General features: G+C 38.5%; 2 protein-coding genes and 1 pseudogene across 3 annotated transcripts in view; all 3 read left to right on the top strand.

The window, feature by feature from the left end:
- Positions 1 to 23,453, top strand: part of CENPK (centromere protein K) — a 332,401-nt gene that overhangs the window by 235,376 nt on the left and 73,572 nt on the right. The gene's annotated exons all lie outside the window — the stretch shown is intronic.
- The window catches only part of ADAMTS6 (ADAM metallopeptidase with thrombospondin type 1 motif 6), a 279,851-nt gene that overhangs the window by 182,826 nt on the left and 73,572 nt on the right, over positions 1 to 23,453 (top strand). For both annotated transcript variants that reach the window (XR_004349428.1, XM_032629020.1), the window contains one exon: positions 23,153 to 23,255. Coding sequence is in view for 1 of the 2 variants with exons in the window: in XM_032629020.1 (XP_032484911.1) it covers positions 23,153 to 23,255 (103 nt within the window). In the remaining variant the exon portion in view is untranslated. The remainder of the gene's footprint in view (positions 1 to 23,152; positions 23,256 to 23,453) is intronic.
- Positions 2,464 to 6,894, top strand: LOC116750529 (annotated as a pseudogene).

A 23,453-nucleotide genomic window follows, 5' to 3' on the forward strand; every position in this document is an offset into this window, starting at 1 on the left:
TCCTCTGAAGATACTGCTTCCTCTGCAGGCCTCTAAAGTTAAGGACATGTATTTTCTCCCTTAGCTCTTGAAAGACTGGGCCTGGAAGTGAATTGACTATCTTCTTTATATCTTATTACTCCTCCCAGATAATTTTTCCTTCCTCCTATCTAAAAACCACAGCTTTTAATTTCATATCATCAGACTATTACCCACACTCCCACACTATTCCTCACTCTTACGCTCTCCAACCCTATGCCTATCCTAATCCTTGTTTATTCATAAACATGTGGATGATTTTTTCAACATCCTCTCTTCTGGGTTTTTCCATAACCATACAAACATGCTGTTATTTCTCCTATCTTGAAAAAACAAAAACAAAAATACTTACCATATCTAATTCCTCTTCTCATTTTTCCCTAAAATTGCTCATATAAAGTTTTTGCCTCCAACATTCTAGTGAAAATGTTCCTGTCAAGTCAAAGATGTTTTCCATGTTGCTAAACCCAATAATCAGTTCTGAGTGTTTATTTTACTTGATCTTTACCAGGCTTCCATGACACTGTAGCTTTTTGGTTGTCCTTCTATATTGCTACTTATTCTTTCTCATTCTCCTTTGCTGGTTCCTATTCTTTTCTCTGACTTCTTAATGTCAGAGTACCCAGGACTTACCCCTCTTTTTCTCTGCCATACCAATACTCATTTCTTTGGTGATCTCATCCAGCTTCATTGCTTATGATACCATTCATATGTTATTTGACCCCAAATTTATATTTTCATCCCAGACTTCTTCCATGGATTTCAGACTCATATCTTACCATTTATTAGACTTTTAATAGACATGTACTATTTAACATGTCCAAATGCTGTCTCCAAAACATTTCCACAACCATGTTCTTCCAGCAGTTTTTCCCATCTCAGATGTCAACTTCATCTGGCTCAAGCCAAAAACCCTTGAGTCATTCTTGATTCCTTTCTCTGTCTCACAGACTATATCCAATCCCTCAGAAAATCCCATTGGCTTTGCCTTCAAAATATATCATAGATCTGACTTCTTCTCACTGCTTCTACTGCTGCCTACCACTCTTTCACTGGATTACTCTAAGTGGCTTTTTCCGTGGGTTTCCAGATACTACTTTTGCTCCCTACAGCCCTCAGTATAAGAGGCAGAGTGATTCCGTTTCAGTATATCCTTTACCCAAGACCTTTTGATGGCTCCCCGTTTTACTTAAATCCAAAGTTCTTACAAAGGCCTGCAAGGCCTTCACAATCTGGCCTTCTATTACTTCTCTGAACTCATCTTTTATTATATTCCTCCTTATTCACTCTGCTCCAGCCACACGGGCCTCCCTCCTTGTACGTGCCAGGCATGCTCCCACCTTAGGGCTTTTGCATTGGCTGTTCCCTTTGCCTTGTATACTCTTCCAACCCAAATATCTACATCGCTAACTCCCTTACCTCACCTTTACTCGGCTGTCATCTTCTCAGTGAGGCCTGGCTTGAATACTGTATTTAAAGTTGCAACCCTCCCTACTCCCTACAACCCTGGGATTCCTAATCTTCCTTACCCTGCTCTATTTCCCCTCATACTACCTCTAACACACTCTATAGCTTATTTATCGTATTTAATTCTATTAAATTTACATCTTGGATTCATTACATGTAGCTTCAATTACAATGATTATATTGTTTCCAGCATTATTTATTCATTCACTCAACAAATAATTGAGTGCTTACTGTTTATCAGACTGTGATAGAGTGAGAGAGGCCCTGACCTCAAGGATTTTATAATTTCTTGTGAAGTCGCAGAAAATCACAATGCAGGGTGATAAGTGATATGATATGATATGATAGAATAAGTATGGAATGCTATAAAAGCATGTGGAATTGTCACATAGCCTAATTAGGGATTTAAGGATTTCTTCCCATGGGAAGCTAAAGATCTGAAAGGGCAAATTGCAGCTGACCAGAAAAGAAGGAAGTGACAATGAAAGCATTCTAGGCATGAAGAAAATTAAGTGCCAGGTGGGTAGGTTAAAAGATTTAGCCTCAGATTTATGCTTTAGATAAAAATTGGTTAGGGAAAGGTGAGATTACAACAGAACAGTAAACAAATCAAGAAGAATTTAAGGATACTGGTGAGAATGACGTGCTGAGCCATGCACTCTATACTAGGGAATGACAGTGGAGTCTAAAGAAGGCTAGTGGGGAGAAAATTAAGGATGTAACTTTGAAAAATGCATAAAAATTAAAGAACTAGTATTGTAGGAAAAACAGGGTGAGAGAGATAGCAGGTGAGGGGATCAGAGAGTGGAATGTATTTGAATTTAAGATACGAGAAGTGAGACTGTTCTCAGTGAGAACAAATCTGGAGTGTGGCCATGGGAGTGCATGCCTAACCTTGAGTGGAGGTGAAGGAGTTCTAGGAATGTTAAGGCTAGGGAGTTTGGGGAGTCTTCCGTGTGGATGTTGGATTCACTCGGGATGTTATTAGGACTTGGAAGGTATAGTGAGACAGTGAAGCGGGTATCAAGCTCTTTAACAAATGAGGGGAAATGACCATCATAAAGTTAGGAGAAAGCAGTGATGAAACCAAATAGTGATTTGGATGAATAACATGAATCTTGGAAAATAGAGGTTTTATGCAAGGGAAGAAGAATGGAGTACCTACTGCATATTTAGACTGTGTTAGGTAGGAGTGAGAAAGGCAAACCCACCTCTCAATTCCCATCTATTTCTGTTATGTAGTTGTAGCGGTGGGCACACATTTTGGGTCTAATAACACAGGTGCTATACAATATGAATAATGTATGATAGGTAACAGAAAAAGGAAAAAAAACATGCCAGACACACATGCCAGGCTTGTTGCATTTTACCCATGAACTATGTTTAGATGCTCAGATTGTGGAGTTTGTTATTGGTAGGTTGACATTTCTATTACTATCTTTGTCTTCTGTTTCAGCTTTTTGCAAATGTTAAGGAGATATATTTAACATATATGTATCATGAATATACAAATAATTATGTTTTCTTCATTAATCTTGTCTCTACTAGTTCAGAATTGGAGACAATTCAGTTACCACACCAAAATTTATTTTCACGCTATCCAAGTTAATGAAGCTGTTTGAACATAAGTTGTGTAAACTGGAGCCTTTTAAAATGTAATCTAATACATGAAAATTTAAACTTTCAAAACACATAATCTAGCCCAGCACTGTCCAAGAGAACGTTCCTCAATGATGGAAATATTCTATCTGTGCACTGTCCAGCCTGGTAGCCAGTAGTTAAATTAGCTTTTGAGTACTTGAAATGCGTCTAGTGCAACAGAAGAACCGAATTTTTAAGTTTAACTAATTTAAATTTGAATAGCCACATGAGACTAGTGACAACTGTATTGGGCAGCACAAAGCTAGTCTAGCTATGCAGTAGAAAAATAACTGTTATGAAGAAGATTGTATCTGTTAATCCCAAATCCCTAATTTATCCCTCCCCCTTCCCCTTTTGCTAACCTTAAGTTTGTTTTCTATGTCTTTGGGTCTGTTTCTGTTTTGAAGCACAGGGGACTATATTCAATATCTTGTAATAACCAATAGTGAAAAAGAATCTGAAAAAGAATATATATAATATATATATATATATATATATATATATATATATATATAACTGAATCACTTTGCTGTACACCTGAAACATTGTAAATCACCTATACTTCATTTTAAAAAATTTAACAGTATAAAAAGAAGACTAAATATTATGTATAAAATTCTCAAAACAAGTCAAATCAATCTTAGCTTATTTTAGAAATAAACGTGAAATTTTTATTTTTGGTAATGACAGATTATTCTGACAGAAAAATATTTTAGAGTGTGCTGAATAAGATTTTTTTTTTTTAACATTTTAAAATCAGCAAAGAGCTGACCAGATAGTAAGGGAAATGCCGTAAGGTCATAATTTTTGAAGGCGAACTCAAAAGCATCAAAAAGGAAACATCAGAGCAACTAAGGTACTCTTACCTTGACAATATTCAGAGAAGAGATTAAGTGCTCCAGTGTGTCTTTCTTAAGTATATGAAAAGTTTTTTCCGAAGCTTCTCCCCTGCTACCTCAGCAGACTTCCTTCATGTTTTATTGGCCAGGAGGCCGAATGCCCACCCTTAACCCAGTCATGGGCAAAAGGAATGGTATTACCATAATTGGTTTTGACTAATCTAGATATGCCCCTAAAATGGGGTTAGAGTCATTTTCTCTGAGAGGTAGATTCCTGAGCAAAAATCAGAATTCTGTTAGCAAGAAAGTAGGGAGTGATAGATATTGAGAGTGACACAGGTGTCTGCATCAGAACTCTTTTAGTTTCCATCTTTACGAGTAGAAGTAGCAGCAACAAAAGTAGTAATGGTAGTAGTAGGACTAGTACTAGCAGTAGTACCAGTAGTAGTAGTAGTGATGGTAATAGCTGCTGCTAACATTTATTGAGCACTTACTACATACCAGACCTATTATTTTAACCATATTTTCTTTCCATACTGAGAGTTCTCCTCAGTGGTGAGTTGACTTGGTAAGATATTTTTAATTTCCATTTGTTCAATATAAATCTAGAAAAACTATGCTATAAAGTTGTGTTATGATCTGTTTTGTTACAGCCTTGTTTCTGCAACACAAATTAGCTCATAAGTGACTGAGTTATTTTGTGCCACTAAGAAATACAGCAGCTGAAGTCAAACTACGTTTTGCCTTTATACAGCTGAACAGCTGATGAAAATTGTGCTGTACATGATGACCATTCACCTCACACTCTTCTTTTTGTTCACTTTGGCCACATGCTCTGTCATTTCTGTGTGTGTTTCTGCCTGTTCTTTGTACATTGGCCTCTTGTCTCTATAATGTATAATGTTTTGAATGTTCTTTTTTTTTTTTTTCCTATAATGCCTGGGTGTCTGTGTGAGCTACCCTAATTTAAGGGACTCAAGAGAGTATACTTGTCTTTTATCAAATCAGCCTCCTGCCTTAGTGCATGTTTTATTTAATTTAATACTTTACACATCATATTGAGTGACCCTGTAAATAAGATGTGAGAGAAAACTTTCCAATTAGTTAGAACCAGTTTGACAGTCAAGACCTAGAAAACAATTCATAGGCATTGTTACTTTGTCATTTGTGATCCAAGAGCTTTTCTGGAGACTTAAATAGGGATAAATTCAAATGATCCTGGAAGAATTTTCAAATCAGTGTCCAGAATGAGATGATGTTAGGCAATCAAACGGTAAGAGCACCAGGGTTCCTTATCTAATGTCATGAATCTTTGAGTCTTGCTCTCTACTTTCTAACTTAAGCATGTTATAATAGAAAATAGGAAATCTAGGAGATATAAGCCTGATTAACATATATTTGATACATCCTACTTGCATTTCTTTTAAGATCTTGCGACCCATTCCAAGCAGCCTATCAGTTTGCCATATAGTATAGCAGTTTTGACCCTATCTTTTCTGTGATTGACCAGCTGGTACTATAGATTACAGCTTAGTTCTTACATTTTTACATATAATAATAATTATAATTATTATTTATAACTCTCATTAGAATTGAATTAGCTTCATTAAAATCACAACAGAAGAATAGAATAAATTAGAAAATCAGAAGAAAAGGAAAAATAATATAAGGCTGGGATCAGTACCTTAAATATGTACCACAAGATCCTTTCACTCACTAAAAGTGGGCCATAGATTTTGCTCTGAGTTTCCTAGTAACCTGAGTAAAGAAGCAAACACCATCAGTTCTAAGATTCATGATGTCTGATAGCTATGACAAAAGGAGATATATCCACAAAGGAACACTTCATTATTTTGAAGCTTTGATACTTCTCCTATGTGGATCCCTACACTAGTGAATCAGATTGAAACATACAAGGCTGACAGTATTCTCCTTGCTTAGGTTTGAGGAGAAATTGGACCTAGAACCAATGCAGGCCAGTCTTAAAAAGTGGCAAGCACAAAAACAAGATAGCCACACTTTCTCCCTAATGCCAGTGTAATTCCTACCACAGACATTTGAAGGGTACAGGAATGGTAAGAAGAGAAAGAGCTCTCCAGTGGAAAGACAACAGTGTTCCCATTAAGTCCTGTCCTACTTACCCCAGTTTCAAAGAAAGCGATCCACAGAAATAGAAGAGGCAACTTATAAAGAGAGAATCTTTAAGGTTTTAAAATAAAACAAAAAAGGATAGCCAGCTGTAAAATTGGCTGACCACTCTCAACAGCAACTTAACCAGCCTAGAGGCCAAAGGTATTCGCACAACAGACTCTGAGGCTGGTTATCTGCATCAGGATGTATTGGATGTGCAGTTTGTTCCCTACATCACCATTGGTCACCCTCAGGAGCCTTCAAAAGCATCTAGAAAAAGATTCATTCTTTGACATTCACATCATCGTCTCTAGGACAGAATACCAGGTAAAGACAATAGCTGGGGCAGGAACAAATGAATATGCTTTTTGGCTTGAAGCTACTGAGAAACCAGGAGCATCTACTAAAGACATAAGGATATTTGGATGAAGTTTGCGCTCACCATTAAACCAGGAACTTCAATAGAATATTTGGGATCATAAACTAATCTAATAGATATGATCTTACGGAACTTGGGTTTGGAGAGCAGAGATTTATGGAAGTCATGATGCTGAGGGTTCATTGTTTGAGTTCTCCTCTTTGGACTTAAAGATAAATGATTGTTAAGGTCCTGACAGTTTTTATAAATGAGCAAATGTAGGAACTAGCATGATTATCAGGTAGTGCCATTATGAGAAATAAAGACCCCAGATCTGTGCTCAATCTTCTAAAAAGTGTTTGCTCGAGAGCTGCTAGAAAAATACTTTATTATGTATATGGAATCTCCTTTTTATTGACACAAAAGAATATTGACTATTAAGCAGGCATTTCTGCTTTCCTGAGCAATTTTTCCCTGCAGTGACTGAAACTATCATGCAAAATGTTCTCAGAGGGTAAAAGTTGGTGTACATGGTATAAGTATTTTAAGCAGCAGAATTTATAGATCAGTGTTATAAATACTTGAAAACTTGATGTTTGTCAAGAGTAAAAATATTGCTATATTGAGGTTATGAACCAAATTTTATATCAAAGCCTAAAGAAGAAATATTAGCTACCGTGCAAAGGACTCTTCTGCATTTCTGGTCTTGATTATGGTTTCCTTTGCTCTGCAAAAGCTTTGAAGTTTCATTAGGTCCCATTTGTTTATTTTTGTTTTTATTTCCATTTCTCTAGGAGGTGGGTCAGAAAGGATCTTGCTGTGATTTATGTCATAGAGTGTTCTTCCTATGTTTTCTTCTAAGAGTTTGATAGTTTCTGGCCTTACATTTAGGTCTTTAATCCATTTTGAGCTTATTTTTGTGTATGGTGTTAGGGAGTGATCTAATCTCATACTTTTACATGTACCTGTCCAGTTTTCCCAGCACCATTTATTGAAGAGGCTGTCCTTTCTCCACTGTACATTCCTGCCTCCTTTATCAAAGATAAGGTGTCCATATGTGCGTGGGTTTATCTCTGGGCTTTCTATCCTGTTCCACTGATCTATCTTTCTGTTTTTGTGCCAGTACCATACTGTCTTGATTACTGTTGCTTTGTAGTATAGTCTGAAGTCAGGGAGCCTGATTCCTCCAGCTCCTTTTTTCGTTCTCAAGATTGCTTTGGCTATTCGGGGTCTTTTGTGTTTCCATACAAATTGCGAAATTTTTTGTTCTAGTTCTGTGAAAAATGCCAGTGGTAGTTTGATAGGGATTGCATTGAATCTGTAGATTGCTTTGGGTAGTAGAGTCATTTTCACAATGTTGATTCTTCCCATCCAAGAACATGGTATATCTCTCCATCTATTTGTATCATCTTTAATTTCTTTCATCAGTGTCTTATAATTTTCTGCATACAGGTCTTTCGTATCCTTAGGTAGGTTTATTCCTAGATATTTTATTCTTTTTGTTGCAATGGTAAATGGGAGTGTTTTCTTGATTTCACTTTCAGATTTTTCATCATTAGTATATAGGAATGCCAGAGATTTCTGTGCATTAATTTTCTATCCTGCTACTTTACCAAATTCATTGATTAGCTCTAGTAGTTTTCTGGTAGCATCTTTAGGATTCTCTATGTATAGTATCATGTCATCTGCAAACAGTGACAGCTTTACTTCTTCTTTTCCGATGTGGATTCCTTTTATTTCCTTTTCTTCTCTGATTGCTGTGGCTAAAACTTCCAAAACTATGTTGAATAAGAGTGGTGAGAGTGGGCAACGTTGTCTTGTTCCTGATCTTAGTGGAAATGCTTTCAGTTTTTCACCATTGAGGATGATGTTTGCTGTGGGCTTGTCATATATGGCCTTTATTATGTTGAGGAAAGTTCCCTCTATGCCTACTTTCTGGAGGGTTTTTATCATAAATGGGTGTTGAATTTTGTCAAAAGCTTTCTCTGCATCTATTGAGATGATCATATGGTTTTTCTCCTTCAATTTGTTAATATGGTTTATCACATTGACAGATTTGCGTATATTGAAGAATCCTTGCATTCCTGGAATAAACCCCACTTGATCATGGTGTATGATCCTTTTAATGTGCTGTTGGATTCTGTTTGCTAGTATTTTGTTGAGGATTTTTGCATCTATGTTCATCAGTGATATTGGCCTGTAGTTTTCTTTTTTGTGACATCCTTGTCTGGTTTTGGTATCAAGGTGATGGTGGCCTCGTAGAAGGAATTAGGGAGTGTTCCTCCCTCTGCTATATTTTGGAAGAGTTCGAGAAGGATAGGTGTTAGCTCTTCTCTAAACGTTTGATAGAATTCACCTGTGAAGCCATCTGGTCCTGGGCTTTTGTTTGTTGGAAGATTTTTAATCACAGTTTCAATTTCAGTGCTTGTGATTGGTCTGTTCGTATTTTCTATTTCTTCCTAATTCAGTCTTGGCAGGTTGTGCATTTCTAAGAATTTGTCCATTTCTTCCAGATTGTCCATTTTATTGGCATAGAGTTGCTTGTAGTAATCTCTCATGATTTTTTTTTATTTCTGCAGTGTCAGTTGTTATTTCTCCTTTCTCATTTCTAATTCTATTGATTTGAGTCTTCTCCCTTTTTTTCTTGATGAGTCTGGCTAGCGGTTTATCTATTTTGTTTATCTTCTCAAAGAACCAGCTTTTAGTTTTATTGATCTTTGCTATCGTTTCCTTCATTTCTTTTTCATTTATTTCTGATCTGATTTTTATGATTTCTTTCCTTCTGCTAGCTTTGGGGTTTTTTTGTTCTTCTTTCTCTAATTGCTTGAGGTGCAAGGTTAGGTTGTTTATTCGAGATGTTTCCTGCTTCTTAAGGTGGGCTTGTATTGCTATAAACTTCCCCCTTAGAACTGCTTTTGCTGCATCCCATAGGTTTTGGGTCGTTGTGTCTCCATTGTCATTTGTTTCTAGGTATTTTTTTATTTCCTCTTTGATTTCTTCAGTGATCACTTCATTATTAAGTAGTGTATTGTTTAGCCTCCATGTGTTTGTATATTTTACAGATCTTTTCCTGTAATTGATATCTAGTCTCATGGCGTTGTGGTCAGAAAAGATACTTGATACAATTTCAATTTTCTTAAATTTACCAAGGCTTGATTTGTGACCCAAGATATGATCTATCCTGGAGAATGTTCCATGAGCACTTGAGAAAAATGTGTATTCTGTTGTTTTTGGATGGAGTGTCCTATAAATATCAATTAAGTCCATCTTGTTTGATGTATCATTTAAAGCTTGTGTTTCCTTATTTATTTTCATTTTGGATGATCTGTCCATGGGTGAAAGTGGGGTGTTAAAGTCCCCTACTATGAATGTGTTACTGTCAATTTCCCCTTTTATGGCTGTTAGTATTTGCCTTACGTATTGAGGTGCTCCTATGTTGGGTGCATAAATATTTACAATTCTTATATCTTCTTCTTGGATCGATCCCTTGATCATTATGTAGTGTCCTTCTTTATCCCTTTTAATAGTCCTTATTTTAAAGTCTATTTTGTCTGATATGAGAATTGCTACTCCAGCTTTCTTTTGGTTTCCATTTGCATGGAATATCTTTTTCCATCCCCTTACTTTCAGTCTGTATGTGTCTCTAGGTCCGAGGTGGGTCTCTTGTAGACAGCATATATAAGGGTCTTGTTTTTGTATCCATTCAGCCAATCTGTGTCTTTTGGTGGGAGCATTTAGTCCATTTACATTTAAGGTAATTATCGATATGTATGTTCCTATTCCCATTTTCTATATTGTTTTGGGTTCATTATTATAGGTCGTTTCCTTCTTTTGCATTTCTTATCTAGAGAAGTTCCTTTAGCATTTGTTGTAAAGCTGGTTTGGTGGTGCTGAACTCTCTCAGCTTTTGCTTGTCTGTAAAGGTTTTAATTTCTCCATCAAATCTGAATGAGATCCTTGCTGGGTAGAGTAGTCTTGGTTGCAGGTTTTTCTCCTTCATCACTTTCAGTATGTCCTGCCACTCCCTTCTGGCTTGTAGGGTTTCTGCTGAGAGATCAGCTGTTAACCTTATGGGGATTCCCTTGTGTGTTATTTGTTGTTTTTCCCTTGCTGCTTTTAATATGCTTTCTTTGTATTTAATTTTTGATAGTTTGATTAATATGTGTCTTGGCGTATTTCTCCTTGTATTTATCCTGTATGGGACTCTCTGTGCTTCCTGGACTTGATTAACTATTTCCTTTCCCATATTAGGGAAGTTTTCAACTATAATCTCTTCAAATATTTTCTCAGTCCCTTTCTTTTTTTGTTCTTCTTCTGGAACCCCTATAATTCGAATGTTGGTGCGTTTAATGTTGTCCCAGAGGTCTCTGAGACTGTCCTCAGTTCTTTTCATTCTTTTTTCTTTATTCTGCTTTGCAGTAGTTATTTCCACTACTTTATCTTCCAGGTCACTTATCCGTTCTTCTGCCTCAGTTATTCTGCTATTGATCCTATCTAGAGTACTTTTAATTTCATTTATTGCGTTGTTCATCGTTGCTTGTTTCATCTTTAGTTCTTGTAGGTCCTTGTTAACTGTTTCTTGCATTTTGTCCATTCTACTTCCAAGATTTCGGATCATCCTTACTATCATTATTCTGAATTCTTTTTCAGGTAGATTGCCTATTTCCTCTTCATTTGTTAGGTCTGGTGGGTTTTTATCTTGCTCCTTCATCTGCTGTGTGTTTTTCTGTCTTCTCATTTTGCTTATCTTACTGTGTTTGGGGTCTCCTTTTTGCAGGCTGCACGTTCGTAGTTCCCGTTGTTTTTGATGTCTGTCTCCAGTGGCTAAGGTTGTTTCAGCGGGTTGTGTAGGCTTCCTGGTGGAGGGGACTAGTGCCTGTGTTGTGCTGGATGAGGCTGGATCTTGTCTCTCTAGTGGGCAGGTTCACGTCTGGTGGTGTGTTTTGGGGTGTCTGTGGCCTGGTTATGATTTTAGGCAGCCTCTCTGCTAATGGGTGGGGTTGTGTTCCTGTTTTGCTAGTTGTTTGGCATAGGTTGTCCAGCACTGTGGCTTGCTGGTCGTTGAGTGAAGCTGGGTGCTGGTGTTAAGATGGAGGTCTCTGGGAGATTTCCACCGTTTAATATTATGTGGAGCTGGGAGGTCTCTTGTTGATCAGTGTCCTGAAGTTGGCTCTCCTACCTCAGAGGCAGAGCCCTGCCTCCTGGGCTGGAGCACCAAGAGCCTTTCATCCACACGGCTCAGAATAAAAGGGAGGAAAAGTAGAGAGAATTATTAGAAGTATGAGGAAAGAAAGAAGGAAAGGAGGAAAGGAAGGAAGGAAGAAAGAAGCAAAGACGGAAAGAAAGGAGGGAGGGAGGGAGGAAGGAAGGAAGGAAGGAGGGAAAGAAGGAGAAAATGAAAAAAAAAAAAAGGAGAAAATGTAGAGAGAATTAGTAGAAGTATGAGGAAAGAAAGAGGGAAAGGAGGAAAGGAAGGAAGGAAGAAAGAAGCAAAGAAGGAAAGAAAGGAGGGAGGGAGGGAGAATTAGTAGAAGTTTGAGGAAAGAGAGAAGGAAAGGAGGAAAGGAAGGAAGGAAGAAAGAAGCAAAGAAGGAAAGAAAGGAGGGAGGGAGGAAGGAAGGAAGGTAGGAGGGAAAGAAGGAGAAAATGTAGAGAGAATTAGTAGAAGTATGAGGAAAGAAAGAAGGAAAGGAGGAAAGGAAGGAAGGAAGAAAGAAGCAAAGAAGGAAAGAAAGGGAGGGAGGGGGGAAGGAAGGAAGGAAGGAGGGAAAGAAGGAGAGAATGTAGAGAGAATTAGTAGAAGTTTGAGGAAAGAAAGAAGGAAAGGAGGAAAGGAGGAAAGGAAGGAAGGAAGAAAGAAGCAAAGAAGGAAAGAAAGGAGGGAGAGGGAGGGAGGAAGGGAGGAAGGAAGGAGGGAAAGAAGGAAAAAAGACAGAAAGAAAGAAGATACAGTAAAAATAAAGTATAATATAGTTATTGTACTAAAAAATATTTAGAAAGAAAGAAAAAAAAAAGAACAGATAGAACCCTAGGACAAATGTTGGAAACAAAGCTATACAGAGAAAATCTTACACAGAAGCATACACATAGGTGTTCACAAAGAGAGGCAAAGGGGGAAAAATCATAAATCCTGCTCCCAGAGACCACCTCCTCAACCTGGGGTGATTCGCTGTCTAAAGGAGGGAAGGAAGGAAGGAAAGAAAGAAAGAACGAAGGTAAAGTACAATAAAGTTATTACAATTAAAATTAATTTTTAAGAAAAGAAATTTTTTTTAAAAAAAAAACCATGGACGGATAGAGCCCTAGGACAAATGTTGGAAGCAAAGCTATACAGAGAAAATCTTACACAGAAGCATACACATACACGTTCACAAAGAGAGGCAAAGGGGGAAAAATCATAAATCCTGCTCCCAGAGACCACCTCCTCAACCTGGGGTGATTCGCTGTCTAAAGGAGGGAAGGAAGGAAGGAAAGAAAGAAAGAAAGAACGAAGGTAAAGTACAATAAAGTTATTACAATTAAAAGTAATTATTAAGAAAAAAAAAATTTTTTTTTTAAAAAAACCATGGACGGATAGAGCCCTAGGACAAATGTTGGAAGCAAAGCTATACAGAGAAAATCTTACACAGAAGCATACACATACACGTTCACAAAGAGAGGCAAAGGGGGAAAAATAAATCCTGCTCCCAGAGACCACCTCCTCAATTTGGGGTGATTTGTTGTCTAAAGGAGGGAAGGAAGGAAGGAAAGAAAGAACGAAGGTAAAGTACAATAAAGTTATTACAATTAAAATTAATTATTAAGAAAAAAAAATTTTTTTTAAAAAAAACCATGGACGGATAGAGCCCTAGGACAACTGTTGGGAGCCAAGCTATACAGAGAAAATCTTACACAGAAGCATACACATACACGTTCACAAAGAGAGGCAAAGGGGGAAAAATCATAAATCCTGCTCCCAGAGACCACCCCCTCAACCTGGGGTGATTCGCTGTCTAAAGGAGGGAAGGAGGGAAGGAAAGAAAGAAAGAAAGAACGAAGGTATAGTTCAATAAAGTTATTACAATTAAAATTAATTATTAAAAAAAAATTTTTTTTTTTTAAAAAAAAAACCATGGACGGATAGAGCCCTAGGACAAATGGTGGAAGCAAGAGTATACAGACAAGATCTCACACAGAAGCATACACGCACACATTCACAAAAAGAGGAAAAGGGAAAAAAATCACAGATCTCGCTCCTAAATTCCCCCTCTTCAATTTGGGATCACTCCCTGTCTATTCAGGTATTCCACAATGCAGGGCACATCAAGTTGATTGTGGAGCTTCAATCCGCCGCCTCCGCGGCTGCCGGGAGAGACCTCCCCCTCTCCTCCCTGCTCTCACAGCTCACAGGAGCTCAGCTTTGTACCCGGCCCTGCCCCTGCGTGCAGATCGCTGGAGGGCGTCTGTTTTTTGCTCAGACAGGACGGGGTTAAAGGAGCCGCTGATTCGGGAGCTCCGGCTCACTCAGGCCGGGGGTTGGGGGATGGGGGAAGGAGGGGCACTGCGTGCGGGGCGGGCCTGCGGCGGCAGAGGCGGCGTGACGCTGCGGCAGAGGCCGGCGTGACGCTGCACCAGCCTGAGGCCCGCCGTGCGTACTCCCGGGGAAGTTGTCCCTGGATCCCGGGAACCTGGCAGTGGCAGCCTGCACAGGCTCCGCGGAAGAGGGGCGCGGAGAGTGACCTGTGCTCGCACACAGCCTCCCTGATGGCGGCAGCAGCAGCCCCAGTGTCTCCCGCCCATCTCTGGGGCTCGCGCTTCCCGCCGCGGCTCGCGCCCGTCTCGGGGGCTCGCGCCCTCAGCCGCGGCTCGCGCCCGTCTCTGGAGTTCCTTTAAGCAGCGCTCTTAAACCCCTCTCCTCGCGCCACCAAGGAAACAAAGAGGGAAGAAAAAAGTCTCTTGCCTCTTCGGCCGGTGCAGGCCTTTTCCCCGAACTCCCTCCCGGTAGTCGTGGCGTACCAACCCCTTCAAGGCTATGCTCAAGCCGCCAACCCCAGTCCTCTCCCTGCGCTCCGTCCAAAACCGAAACCCGAGCCTCAGCTCGCAGCCCCGCCCGCCCCGGCCGGTGAGCAGACAAGCCTCTCGGGTTGTTGAGTGCCGGTCGGCACCGATCGTCTGTGCAGGAATCTCCCCGCTTTGCCATCCACACCCGTCGCTGTGCACTCCTCCGCGGTCCCGAAGCTCCCCCCTCTGCCATCCCGCAGTCTCCTCCCGCGGAGGGGCTTCCTAGTGTGTGGAATCTTTCCTCCTTCACAGCTCCCTCCCACTGGTGCAGGTGCCGTCCTTATTCTTTTGTCTCTGTTTTTTCTTTTTTCTTTTGCCCTACCAGGTACGTGGGGAGTTTCTTGCCTTTTGGGAGCTCTGAGGTCTTCTGCCAGCCTTCAGTAGGTGTTCTGTAGGAGTTGTTCCACGTGTAGATGTATTTCTGGTGTATCCGTGAGGAGGAAGGCGATCTCCACGTCTTACTCTTCCGCCACCTTCCCGCCGCTCTCTCTTCTGCATTTCTAAAAAGAATGTCCTGGGGTTGCTTAGCTATTTTCCAGAAAATCCGGTGTGTTTTTTCCTATTCCATTTTATTTGTGATTTGCATGTCTGCTTGATAATGTGACTAGGATAGAACTTCTGGTGAAAAGCCTAAGCTCCACCTTGGCTGGGGTGAAGTCATCTTATTCTTGCATCTTACACATCTCATTTCCTCCTTTATTTTATGCATCAAAACTATAAAAAACTATGCAGACAAAGGATTTTCCAGGTCATCTGTGGCCTGTTCTAAAATTTAAGCATAGGTTATGTAGTACAGGGACATTTTTTCAGTCAGCGTTGCTAGAGGCGCATGCTGTTCTGCAGTTTTTTTTCTTCTTCATTGTGTAAGGTCATTAAATGGTGTCATTGCCTTGGTTGTGGTACACAGGAAAAGTATAGCCTATATTCGGAAGGAGTACTGTAGTGAAAAAGGTATGGACTTGGGATTCAAACTGACTTAAATTCAATCCTGACTATAACAGGATTGTTTCTATTTTACCTTGACAAGATACCTATCTTGACTAAACTTCAGAGAACTCCTATATAAAGAGTATAATTATATCAAACTTGCAGGGTTGTTTGAGAATTAAAAGAAGTAATACTTTAAAACATCTAGTGCTATTCCTGGTACTTAATCTGTATTTGCTACAGTGTAGCTATTACTCTATACATTTATGTTTTATAGATTACAAAGTACTTTTTATATAACCTCATCAAATCTTCAAATCACTTTTATAAAGGGAGGGACAGGGTTTTGCTTTCTTTTTTCATATTTTAAAATGAGGAACTAAAGCTCAGCAACAGGCTAGTGTCTTGGAAGGGATTCAGGAAGGCATAGAATTTCTGAGTGCTGCTCTAGCACTCAGATGGAGCCTTTGGGAGGCGGGTGTGGCAAAGTAAGCTCTGAAAGAGTTTGGTCACCTTTGACATTGTCTTACTTCCAGTCTAACCTTACCCTGCAGCAGAACCAGATAGCTGAGGACAATTATGAAACTACAGACCTTGCCCCCAGGGAAAGGTGTGGGGTAAGTGATGCCAAGGTACAGAGTTGATCCATTAACTAACAGTGTTATAACTGTGTCCCAAGTTATAATTAGAAAACATATATGTATCAACCACATTATTCTCATATACTTCAATATACTTATAAAAGTATACTTTCACATATATGTATATATATATGTGTGTATGTATATATGTATAGATATATGTATGTATACACATATATATAAAATGGCAAAAAATAGCAGGAGCAGTGTCATTAATCTTTAGGTTAGTATGAATTTTATAGAGTGCATCTTGGTGTGAGAAATAAGGAATAGCTTTTAAGCACAGAATAGAGCTTGCTTGTTTATTTTGTTCTTTAAAGCGACGTTTAAAAAATCACAAAGTAAAAGTTTGTTTCTTAACATTTTTACAGGCTTAGGGGAAAGGGTCATGCTATGGATAGATGACATTTAAATTAAATTTAGGCCATACAAGGCATATAGAAATAGTTTTAATTTTGAAAACTTGCATACAAGATTATGGTATCAAACATGACAGCCAGATTTAAGTTTGTCTAGACAATGTAGGTTTATCAGGCTTTTGTTTTCTTTTTCTTCAAAAGTAAAGGTACAGTGAAATTATTCCCCCAAAAGCAGAAACTATTTGGGGGAGAAAATATGAGAAGTTTGCCTCAAAACTAGGGTTTAAATGATTCACTACGCATTGAACACTAAATTTAACCTTGGAAATGCCCTTGTGAATTACTTTAATGAGCTAATTAGACAGTACCTTATAATTAGGAAATCAGGAGTTTTGTTTGCAACTTGTAAAAGAGAGTATGGAAGCAAGGCTTTTGTTAGCCCTTGCAGCATCTTTATGTATATCACTCCTGTCTGGGTGAACAAGCAGAAATGTGTCCCTTCTTCACAGTCTCATGTCAAGTGCATGACTTCCTAAGCAAAGCAAAGGTTGAAATCCAGCCTCCACTTATGCTCCTTCAGCTAACAGGGTATAATTGACTAAGAGTATGTTGCTATCCTGAAGAAAAAGAACATTAAATTTGGGGAGTGTAGAAGGTTGGTCTAGTGTAATAGTGAAGCACAAGTGCATCTGGCATGAAAGTAAGAAAGGAAGAAGCAGCAGAAGGTGGGAAAGAGAGAGAAGGGGAGTAGAAGAACAAAATTCCAGTTTTGCTCATTTTGCTGTGTTCCCTGAGGCTGTAGGAATCCTGGCATCTTCCCAGCCTGTAGGAATGCTGGTATCTTCCCAGCCTACGCATCTTTTTTTTAGGAAGAAAAGAGGAAAGGGAAAGGGGGGAAAGAGTTTCATTCTCGGCTTGCTTCTCACTCTTTATTACCCATAAGACATAATACAGTATTTGCAGAGTTTTCCTCATTTGGAAAACATTTTGGGATGTGTTGCTCTTGAAGGTAAGGGTATTTGGGGTGTATTTTGCAAACGAAGAAAAGAAGGCACAAAGAGATTCCGGGACTTTCCAAGGTCACCTATTCTTTCTGGTAAAATCCAGATTACAACTCCAGTAACAGAAATGCCCCTGGACAGTTAGTCAGCAGAAGCTGAGATTTCTTTCTGCAGCAACGTTTATGCCCCAAGGAATTTTTTTTTTTAATCTATCAGTATAACTGGAAGTATAAGATAGTCTATAGAATGTGCTAACTTACATATTTCTCTTAAAAAAAAAGTAGTGAAAAAAGATACTAGTATTAACTTTTTGTATCTTTGAAAATACTAAGATCAAAAGATACTGAGACCTGCAGTGTTGCTTTCTGGATTTATGTGGAACCCTGCTGGTTACTTTTTAGAAGAAGAGGATGCTTGATAAGTGTTAACACTAGGAGGCTGAAAACCTGTCAGGCTTCACTTAAAAAATTTGTTGCTTACGCCTACTGTTTTCTGTTGCGGTTTCTGCATAGTGTCAACATTTATTATACTTAAGTAACTTAAAAAGCATTACTCCCTAAACTCTCCATTATTCTTAAACAAAACAAAAATATATTTTATGTAATTTTTCCTTAAGAAATTACTCTTTTCTTTGATCTCTTTCATTCTTTGCAGCCGGAATACACAACTCCTACTGAGCTTATTTCTAATCAACACAAGATTCAGAGCATTCACTGAAGGAAACATTTGAATCAAGAGAACAGAACACTAGCTGATATATGCTAGAAACAGAAAGGCATGGGATCAAGTCCCCAAGTCTACTATAGTTTCCAATTTACAGCACCATCCATCTTCCATGTTTTTCTGTGAACATCCTAAACACTCCTGCCTTAGGGCTTTTGCATTTAATGTTTCCTGGAACACTCTTTTCACAGGTTTATATGTAAGTCACTTCCTCAGTTTCTTTTAACTCTCTGCTCAAGTGCCACCTTATCAGAGAGGATTTCTCTTGCTCTACCATTTAAAACAACTCCCTCACCCGCGCCCAGCCCACCCCGCCACCTTGGTACCTTGCTTTATTTTTCTTCTTTCTCATCTCCAACTACAGTGGGCTCCAGGAAAGCAGGGACCTAATCTGATTGGTTTATTCTCCAGAGCCTAGAATCCTATGTTATATATAAAATCTTTTTATATATATTTGCTGAATATAAAAAAGACACTTAAGGCCAGTTCTTGGTGCCTGGTTTTAAGAGTACTAATGACAAGTTATTATGTCCCCATAGGAAAGCCATCAAGGTCTAGATACCTTTCAATAAGGGATTAGATTTGTTCAGTGTGGGTCCAGAAGAAAGGCACAAGACCACTGGGTTATGGGAAGGAAGACAGATTTTGGCTGAAAGAAAGAACCAGATGATAATTGCAGCTGTCTGAAAAGTATTTGATCTATCTTTCTGTAGATTATACAGATTGTGTGACCACTTTGGGGGTAACTGTACAGGAAGTTTAAGAGTTTTGTGCAAATTATATTACATTCTGACATCAATTCTTAAAAGTGTATGATTCTGTATTGACTCAAAAATTAATAATTGAGCTTGGTTCTTCTGCAAAATGCTGCCAGACATTTGTATCTATATGTTAACACCCGAAATCAAGGGCTGGCAAATTGCACCTTCTGGGTCAAATTTGGCACATTGCCTCTTTTTGTAAATAAAATTTTAGTGGAACACAGCCCTGACTGTCATTTACATAATGTTTATGGCTTCTTTTACACTATGATGTCACAGTTGCGTAGTTGTAACAGAGGTTATATGGCCCACAAAGTCTTAACATATTTACTATGTGGCCCTTGACAGAAAAAGTTTGCCAACCTCTGCCCTTAACCAACAAATTGCAAAATATAACACAAGGAAACATATCTCTATTCAGTCTCCCAAGTACCACTACCACTACTACTATCTCCTCCTCCTTCTCCTCCTCCTTTTCTCCTTCTTCATCATCATCATCATCAACTATTTTATCTGTAAAGATCCAACCATAATAATATAAACCACTCTAAATATTTAAACAGAGGGAATCTAATGCAAAGAATTGGTTACGTGCATAATGGAAGAGGCTGACAAGCCCATAGATCAGCATCAGCAGAAAGATACCACGACTCCTACCAGGAAAACATAGGAAGGAGGTAGTTTTATTAAAGCCTAGAGGCTGAAATCACACAGCAGAATCTGGAACCACACAATTGGGGGTGGGGGTGGCTGTTGTCTGATATTGGAGCCACAAAAATATTCTGCTTCTGCCTAAGATGCTGCTTGAGGTAGAGAGGAAATGAGAGAAATACCCTGGCTTCTCCCACTAGTGCCTTCCATTGCCGGAACTCAACCAGAAGTCAGCTGACACAGAGGCCTAGGAAATGGAGCCTGCAGATTTGTTCCCCCGACATAAAGAGCAGAGCAAGAGAATGGTGAGGAATGAGTCTAAGGATGCCTAGACCAAAGACCACATAACTGCTAATGGTTATTGAGTGCTACCAGTACCAGGTAAAGAGCCAAACAGTTTACATGAATCCTCACCTACTGAGTAAATACTAGTGTTATCTCCAGTTTATAGATGAGGCTTGGAAAATTAAGTACATTGCTGAGGGCTATGAATTAAATACATAAGTTAGAATTGAATCCAGGTCTGTCTTACTCCAAAATTCTTACTTTCAGCCCTCTCATTTTGTAAATAAGAAAAAAGTAGTTTGGAGCAGATAAACTTGTAGCTGGTAAACACAAGGCTAGGTCTAGAACCCAAGTTACTCCTATAAGGTTTTCGTACATCTTAAGAACTTAAAAACCTATTGTAGCATTTAGAGAGTCCAGAGGAGGCCCCCACTCAGATGCAGGAGGTGTCTTTGCACCTTGAAACTGTTACTAAGCAGCCTTCCTGGACACAATTTACTCAGTTATAAAATGGGATTATTAGTTATAACTACCTTATGAGAGTGTTGAGAGAGCTTAAATAGATACAGATCTAGAGACTTCTGAACAGTGTGCCATGAGATAGGTACTTACTAAATGCTTAGAAAAAGGTAAGTAGGTGTTCTTATTGTTAATATTTTTATTATGCTGAACCTGGGAGTGGTTATCACAGGAAAAGAATAGATCAGAAATCTAATGAAATGTTATCCAAGTTAGTCATTAAACAGTAATATCCTCCTTTTGGACCTTTTACTTCTCTTCTATCTAGGATAATAATTACAAGATAGTCAAGAATAGGATTTTTGTTCGTTTTGGGTTTTTTTTGAAGAGAGACATTTTATTTTTATTTATTTATTTGTTATTTACTTATGACTGTGTCGGGTCTTAGTTGCAGCACGTGGGATCTTTCACTGTGGCAGGCGGGCTCTTCGTTGCAGAGCACGGGGCTTCTCTCTAGTTGCGGGACTCAGTCTCAGTAGTTGCAGTGCACAGGCTTAGTTGCCCTGCAGCATGTGGGATCTTGGTTCCCCGACCAGGGATCGAACCTGCGTCCCCTGCATTGGAAGGTGGATTCTTAACCACTGGAGCACCAGGGAAGTCCCTGTTTGGTTTTGTTTTAAGTGAGTGGCCCTCGAGATGCCTTAGTTTATTAATTCAGGTCTCTTTTTTTTTTTAACCGGTTCTTATCTATGAAATGTTATCTCTTATGCTTCTATACAGTTCCTTTCTTTCATCCGGGATAGCTGTTGTCCAACTATTCCCAAAAATATGACCTTTTCTTTCCTGTCCCCATGGCTTTACTTAGCTTCATTTTTAATAGAAGTCCTTTTTCTTTCTTAACGAGCTCAGTTCCTATAATACTTTGTAATATTATAAAGAATAAGTATGTATGATACTTTATTATAATTCTTATAATATACTCAAGATTTTCTTCCTCAACAAATATTTCCCTAACTAATCACATGACACATTGATCTTTCACCTATATACAGCACCTGTAGACAATCTATAATGTGCTGTCATATACTTATTGCCTGAGATAGGGCTGTAGCTTTTCCATTTTTATCTTGTTACTCCAAACAGATTGAAAGTCATGCTTGGGTAAAGTTTTAGGTGGTTGGTGCTTTACAAATACTTAAGTATTATGTGAAAACTGTGGCTAGATTTCAAATTACCTGTGTTTTATTAAATTGATGATATTTGCTTAAAAACTAGTCTTGCTACATGGCAAAGCCACTGACAACCTTGGTCATTTTCTGGGATTTCCTGAAAATGGCTTGTAAAGGGAAGCATTTCTTTATTCCAAAGATTAGCACACCATGAAACAAAAGACCCTGGAAGCATATCCTTCCAGCATCATACACTATGTAACCTATGGTAAATAGTTTTCATTTTTTTAAAAGGCAAATAAGGATAATTTGACAGGCAGAACCATTAGGTTTAGCATTGCAGTCTCATATTTTAACGTGCAGAAAATATTTTAAAATGCAAGGCTCATAACAGAACGTAGACCTGCTGTCACTATTTTCAGAATATGAGGCTTTGGACTTGATATGGTAGAAATTTTAACCACAGTATATAGGAAGTAATGATGACCATGCACATATTTGCACCTTGTGGTCTATTAGTTTTGCACATGCTTCAAGGGACCATTTGCAATGTACTGATCTCAGGAAACTGTATAAAGTAAATGTAGAGATCTAGGGGAAGGTAGTAAAATGTCCTCAAAATGATCTCTGAGATTGTAACATACTCGCCATTTATTCACGATTGAGACTTTTATCTAATGGCTTATTTTGTTCTGTCATATTTAAGGGAAATGTTTTCCCCACCCATGTTTCAAAAGCAGTACTTTGATTTTTAAGTGCTACTGCTCCAGAACTCTAAAAGATAAGTCAAATTAGGTCATATTTCCTCAAACACTATGAGAAGTTATACTTTTAATTCTTTGTGAACTTTAAGATTAAATTTAGGATGGCCATGTGGTATTTGAAATCCAGACCTAACTAGATTGGCAAGATTTTCTTCCCTAAAAAACTTAGGTAGAAGAAGCATTCCAAACTTTTAAAAACAAATAATCCTCTCTTCACCCTCTCAACATCCTTCTCTCCTCCACCACCCAACACATGTACATGTTTTGAAAATGTAGTATTTTATTTTCTGTGATGTTAATAGATTAAATGTAAATCTTAATAAGTCTGAATTCCTTGAATTTAAAGGTGTTTAGACTTGAGGCCTAGCATTTTGCCCAGTTCATTCCACATCTTAAAATACGGTTTTTGTCAGGGCTAGACAGTAAACAGCTCTAGTAGTTGGGATCCAAACCACAATTAATAGTGCTGAATGTCATGTTACAAACCTGCCTCTTGATTTCTTAAAATAAAGAGCTGGGAGTAGCTGTGGCAACTGGACCTCAAATACTGTTACCGAAAAGGATTTTGTGTTTTAGTTTCTTCATCTAGTTTTTATGTCTGTTTATAAGGAGATACCTGATGGATTGATTGCAAAGTGGACTATGAGATGCATCTGAGTGTAAAGTTATATGGAAACTGTCTAACACTTAACTTTGTTTAAGTTACTTCAGTTATTTCTTCTGTGGCTAAGATTACAATTCAGACACTTCAGTCATAATACTGGTTGTAAAACAGTAAAGCAAATGCCAGAATTATAGCCAGAGAATAAGGGAGTGAGCTAATGTGATGGCGTTCAGGCACTTTTAATTTTAGGGACATTGTCCCTTGGTTTTGGTATATTTCAACAATCATACTATTTATGATTTTATTTTATTTTAGCCATGTCCTTTGGGGGCCCGAGATTTTCGAGAGAAACAGTGTGCAGACTTTGACAATATGCCTTTCCGTGGAAAGTATTATAACTGGAAACCCTATACTGGAGGTAATGTATAACCTGGCAGAGTTTTCATTATGCTTGAGAGCTTTGCAAGTATAAAGGAATATATAAATACATACAAACATGCCTGTACATTCATATACATACTAGTAAAAATTAGTGTTTGCAAATCACAGGAAAGTGCTTCTAGTACTATAAAGGTCTCGTGTTTTAGTTTCCCTGTAATAAAGTTAATAGGTTAGT

This window comes from Phocoena sinus, chromosome 3, assembly GCF_008692025.1.
Source record: "Phocoena sinus isolate mPhoSin1 chromosome 3, mPhoSin1.pri, whole genome shotgun sequence".
NCBI classification, from domain to species: Eukaryota; Metazoa; Chordata; class Mammalia; order Artiodactyla; family Phocoenidae; genus Phocoena; species Phocoena sinus.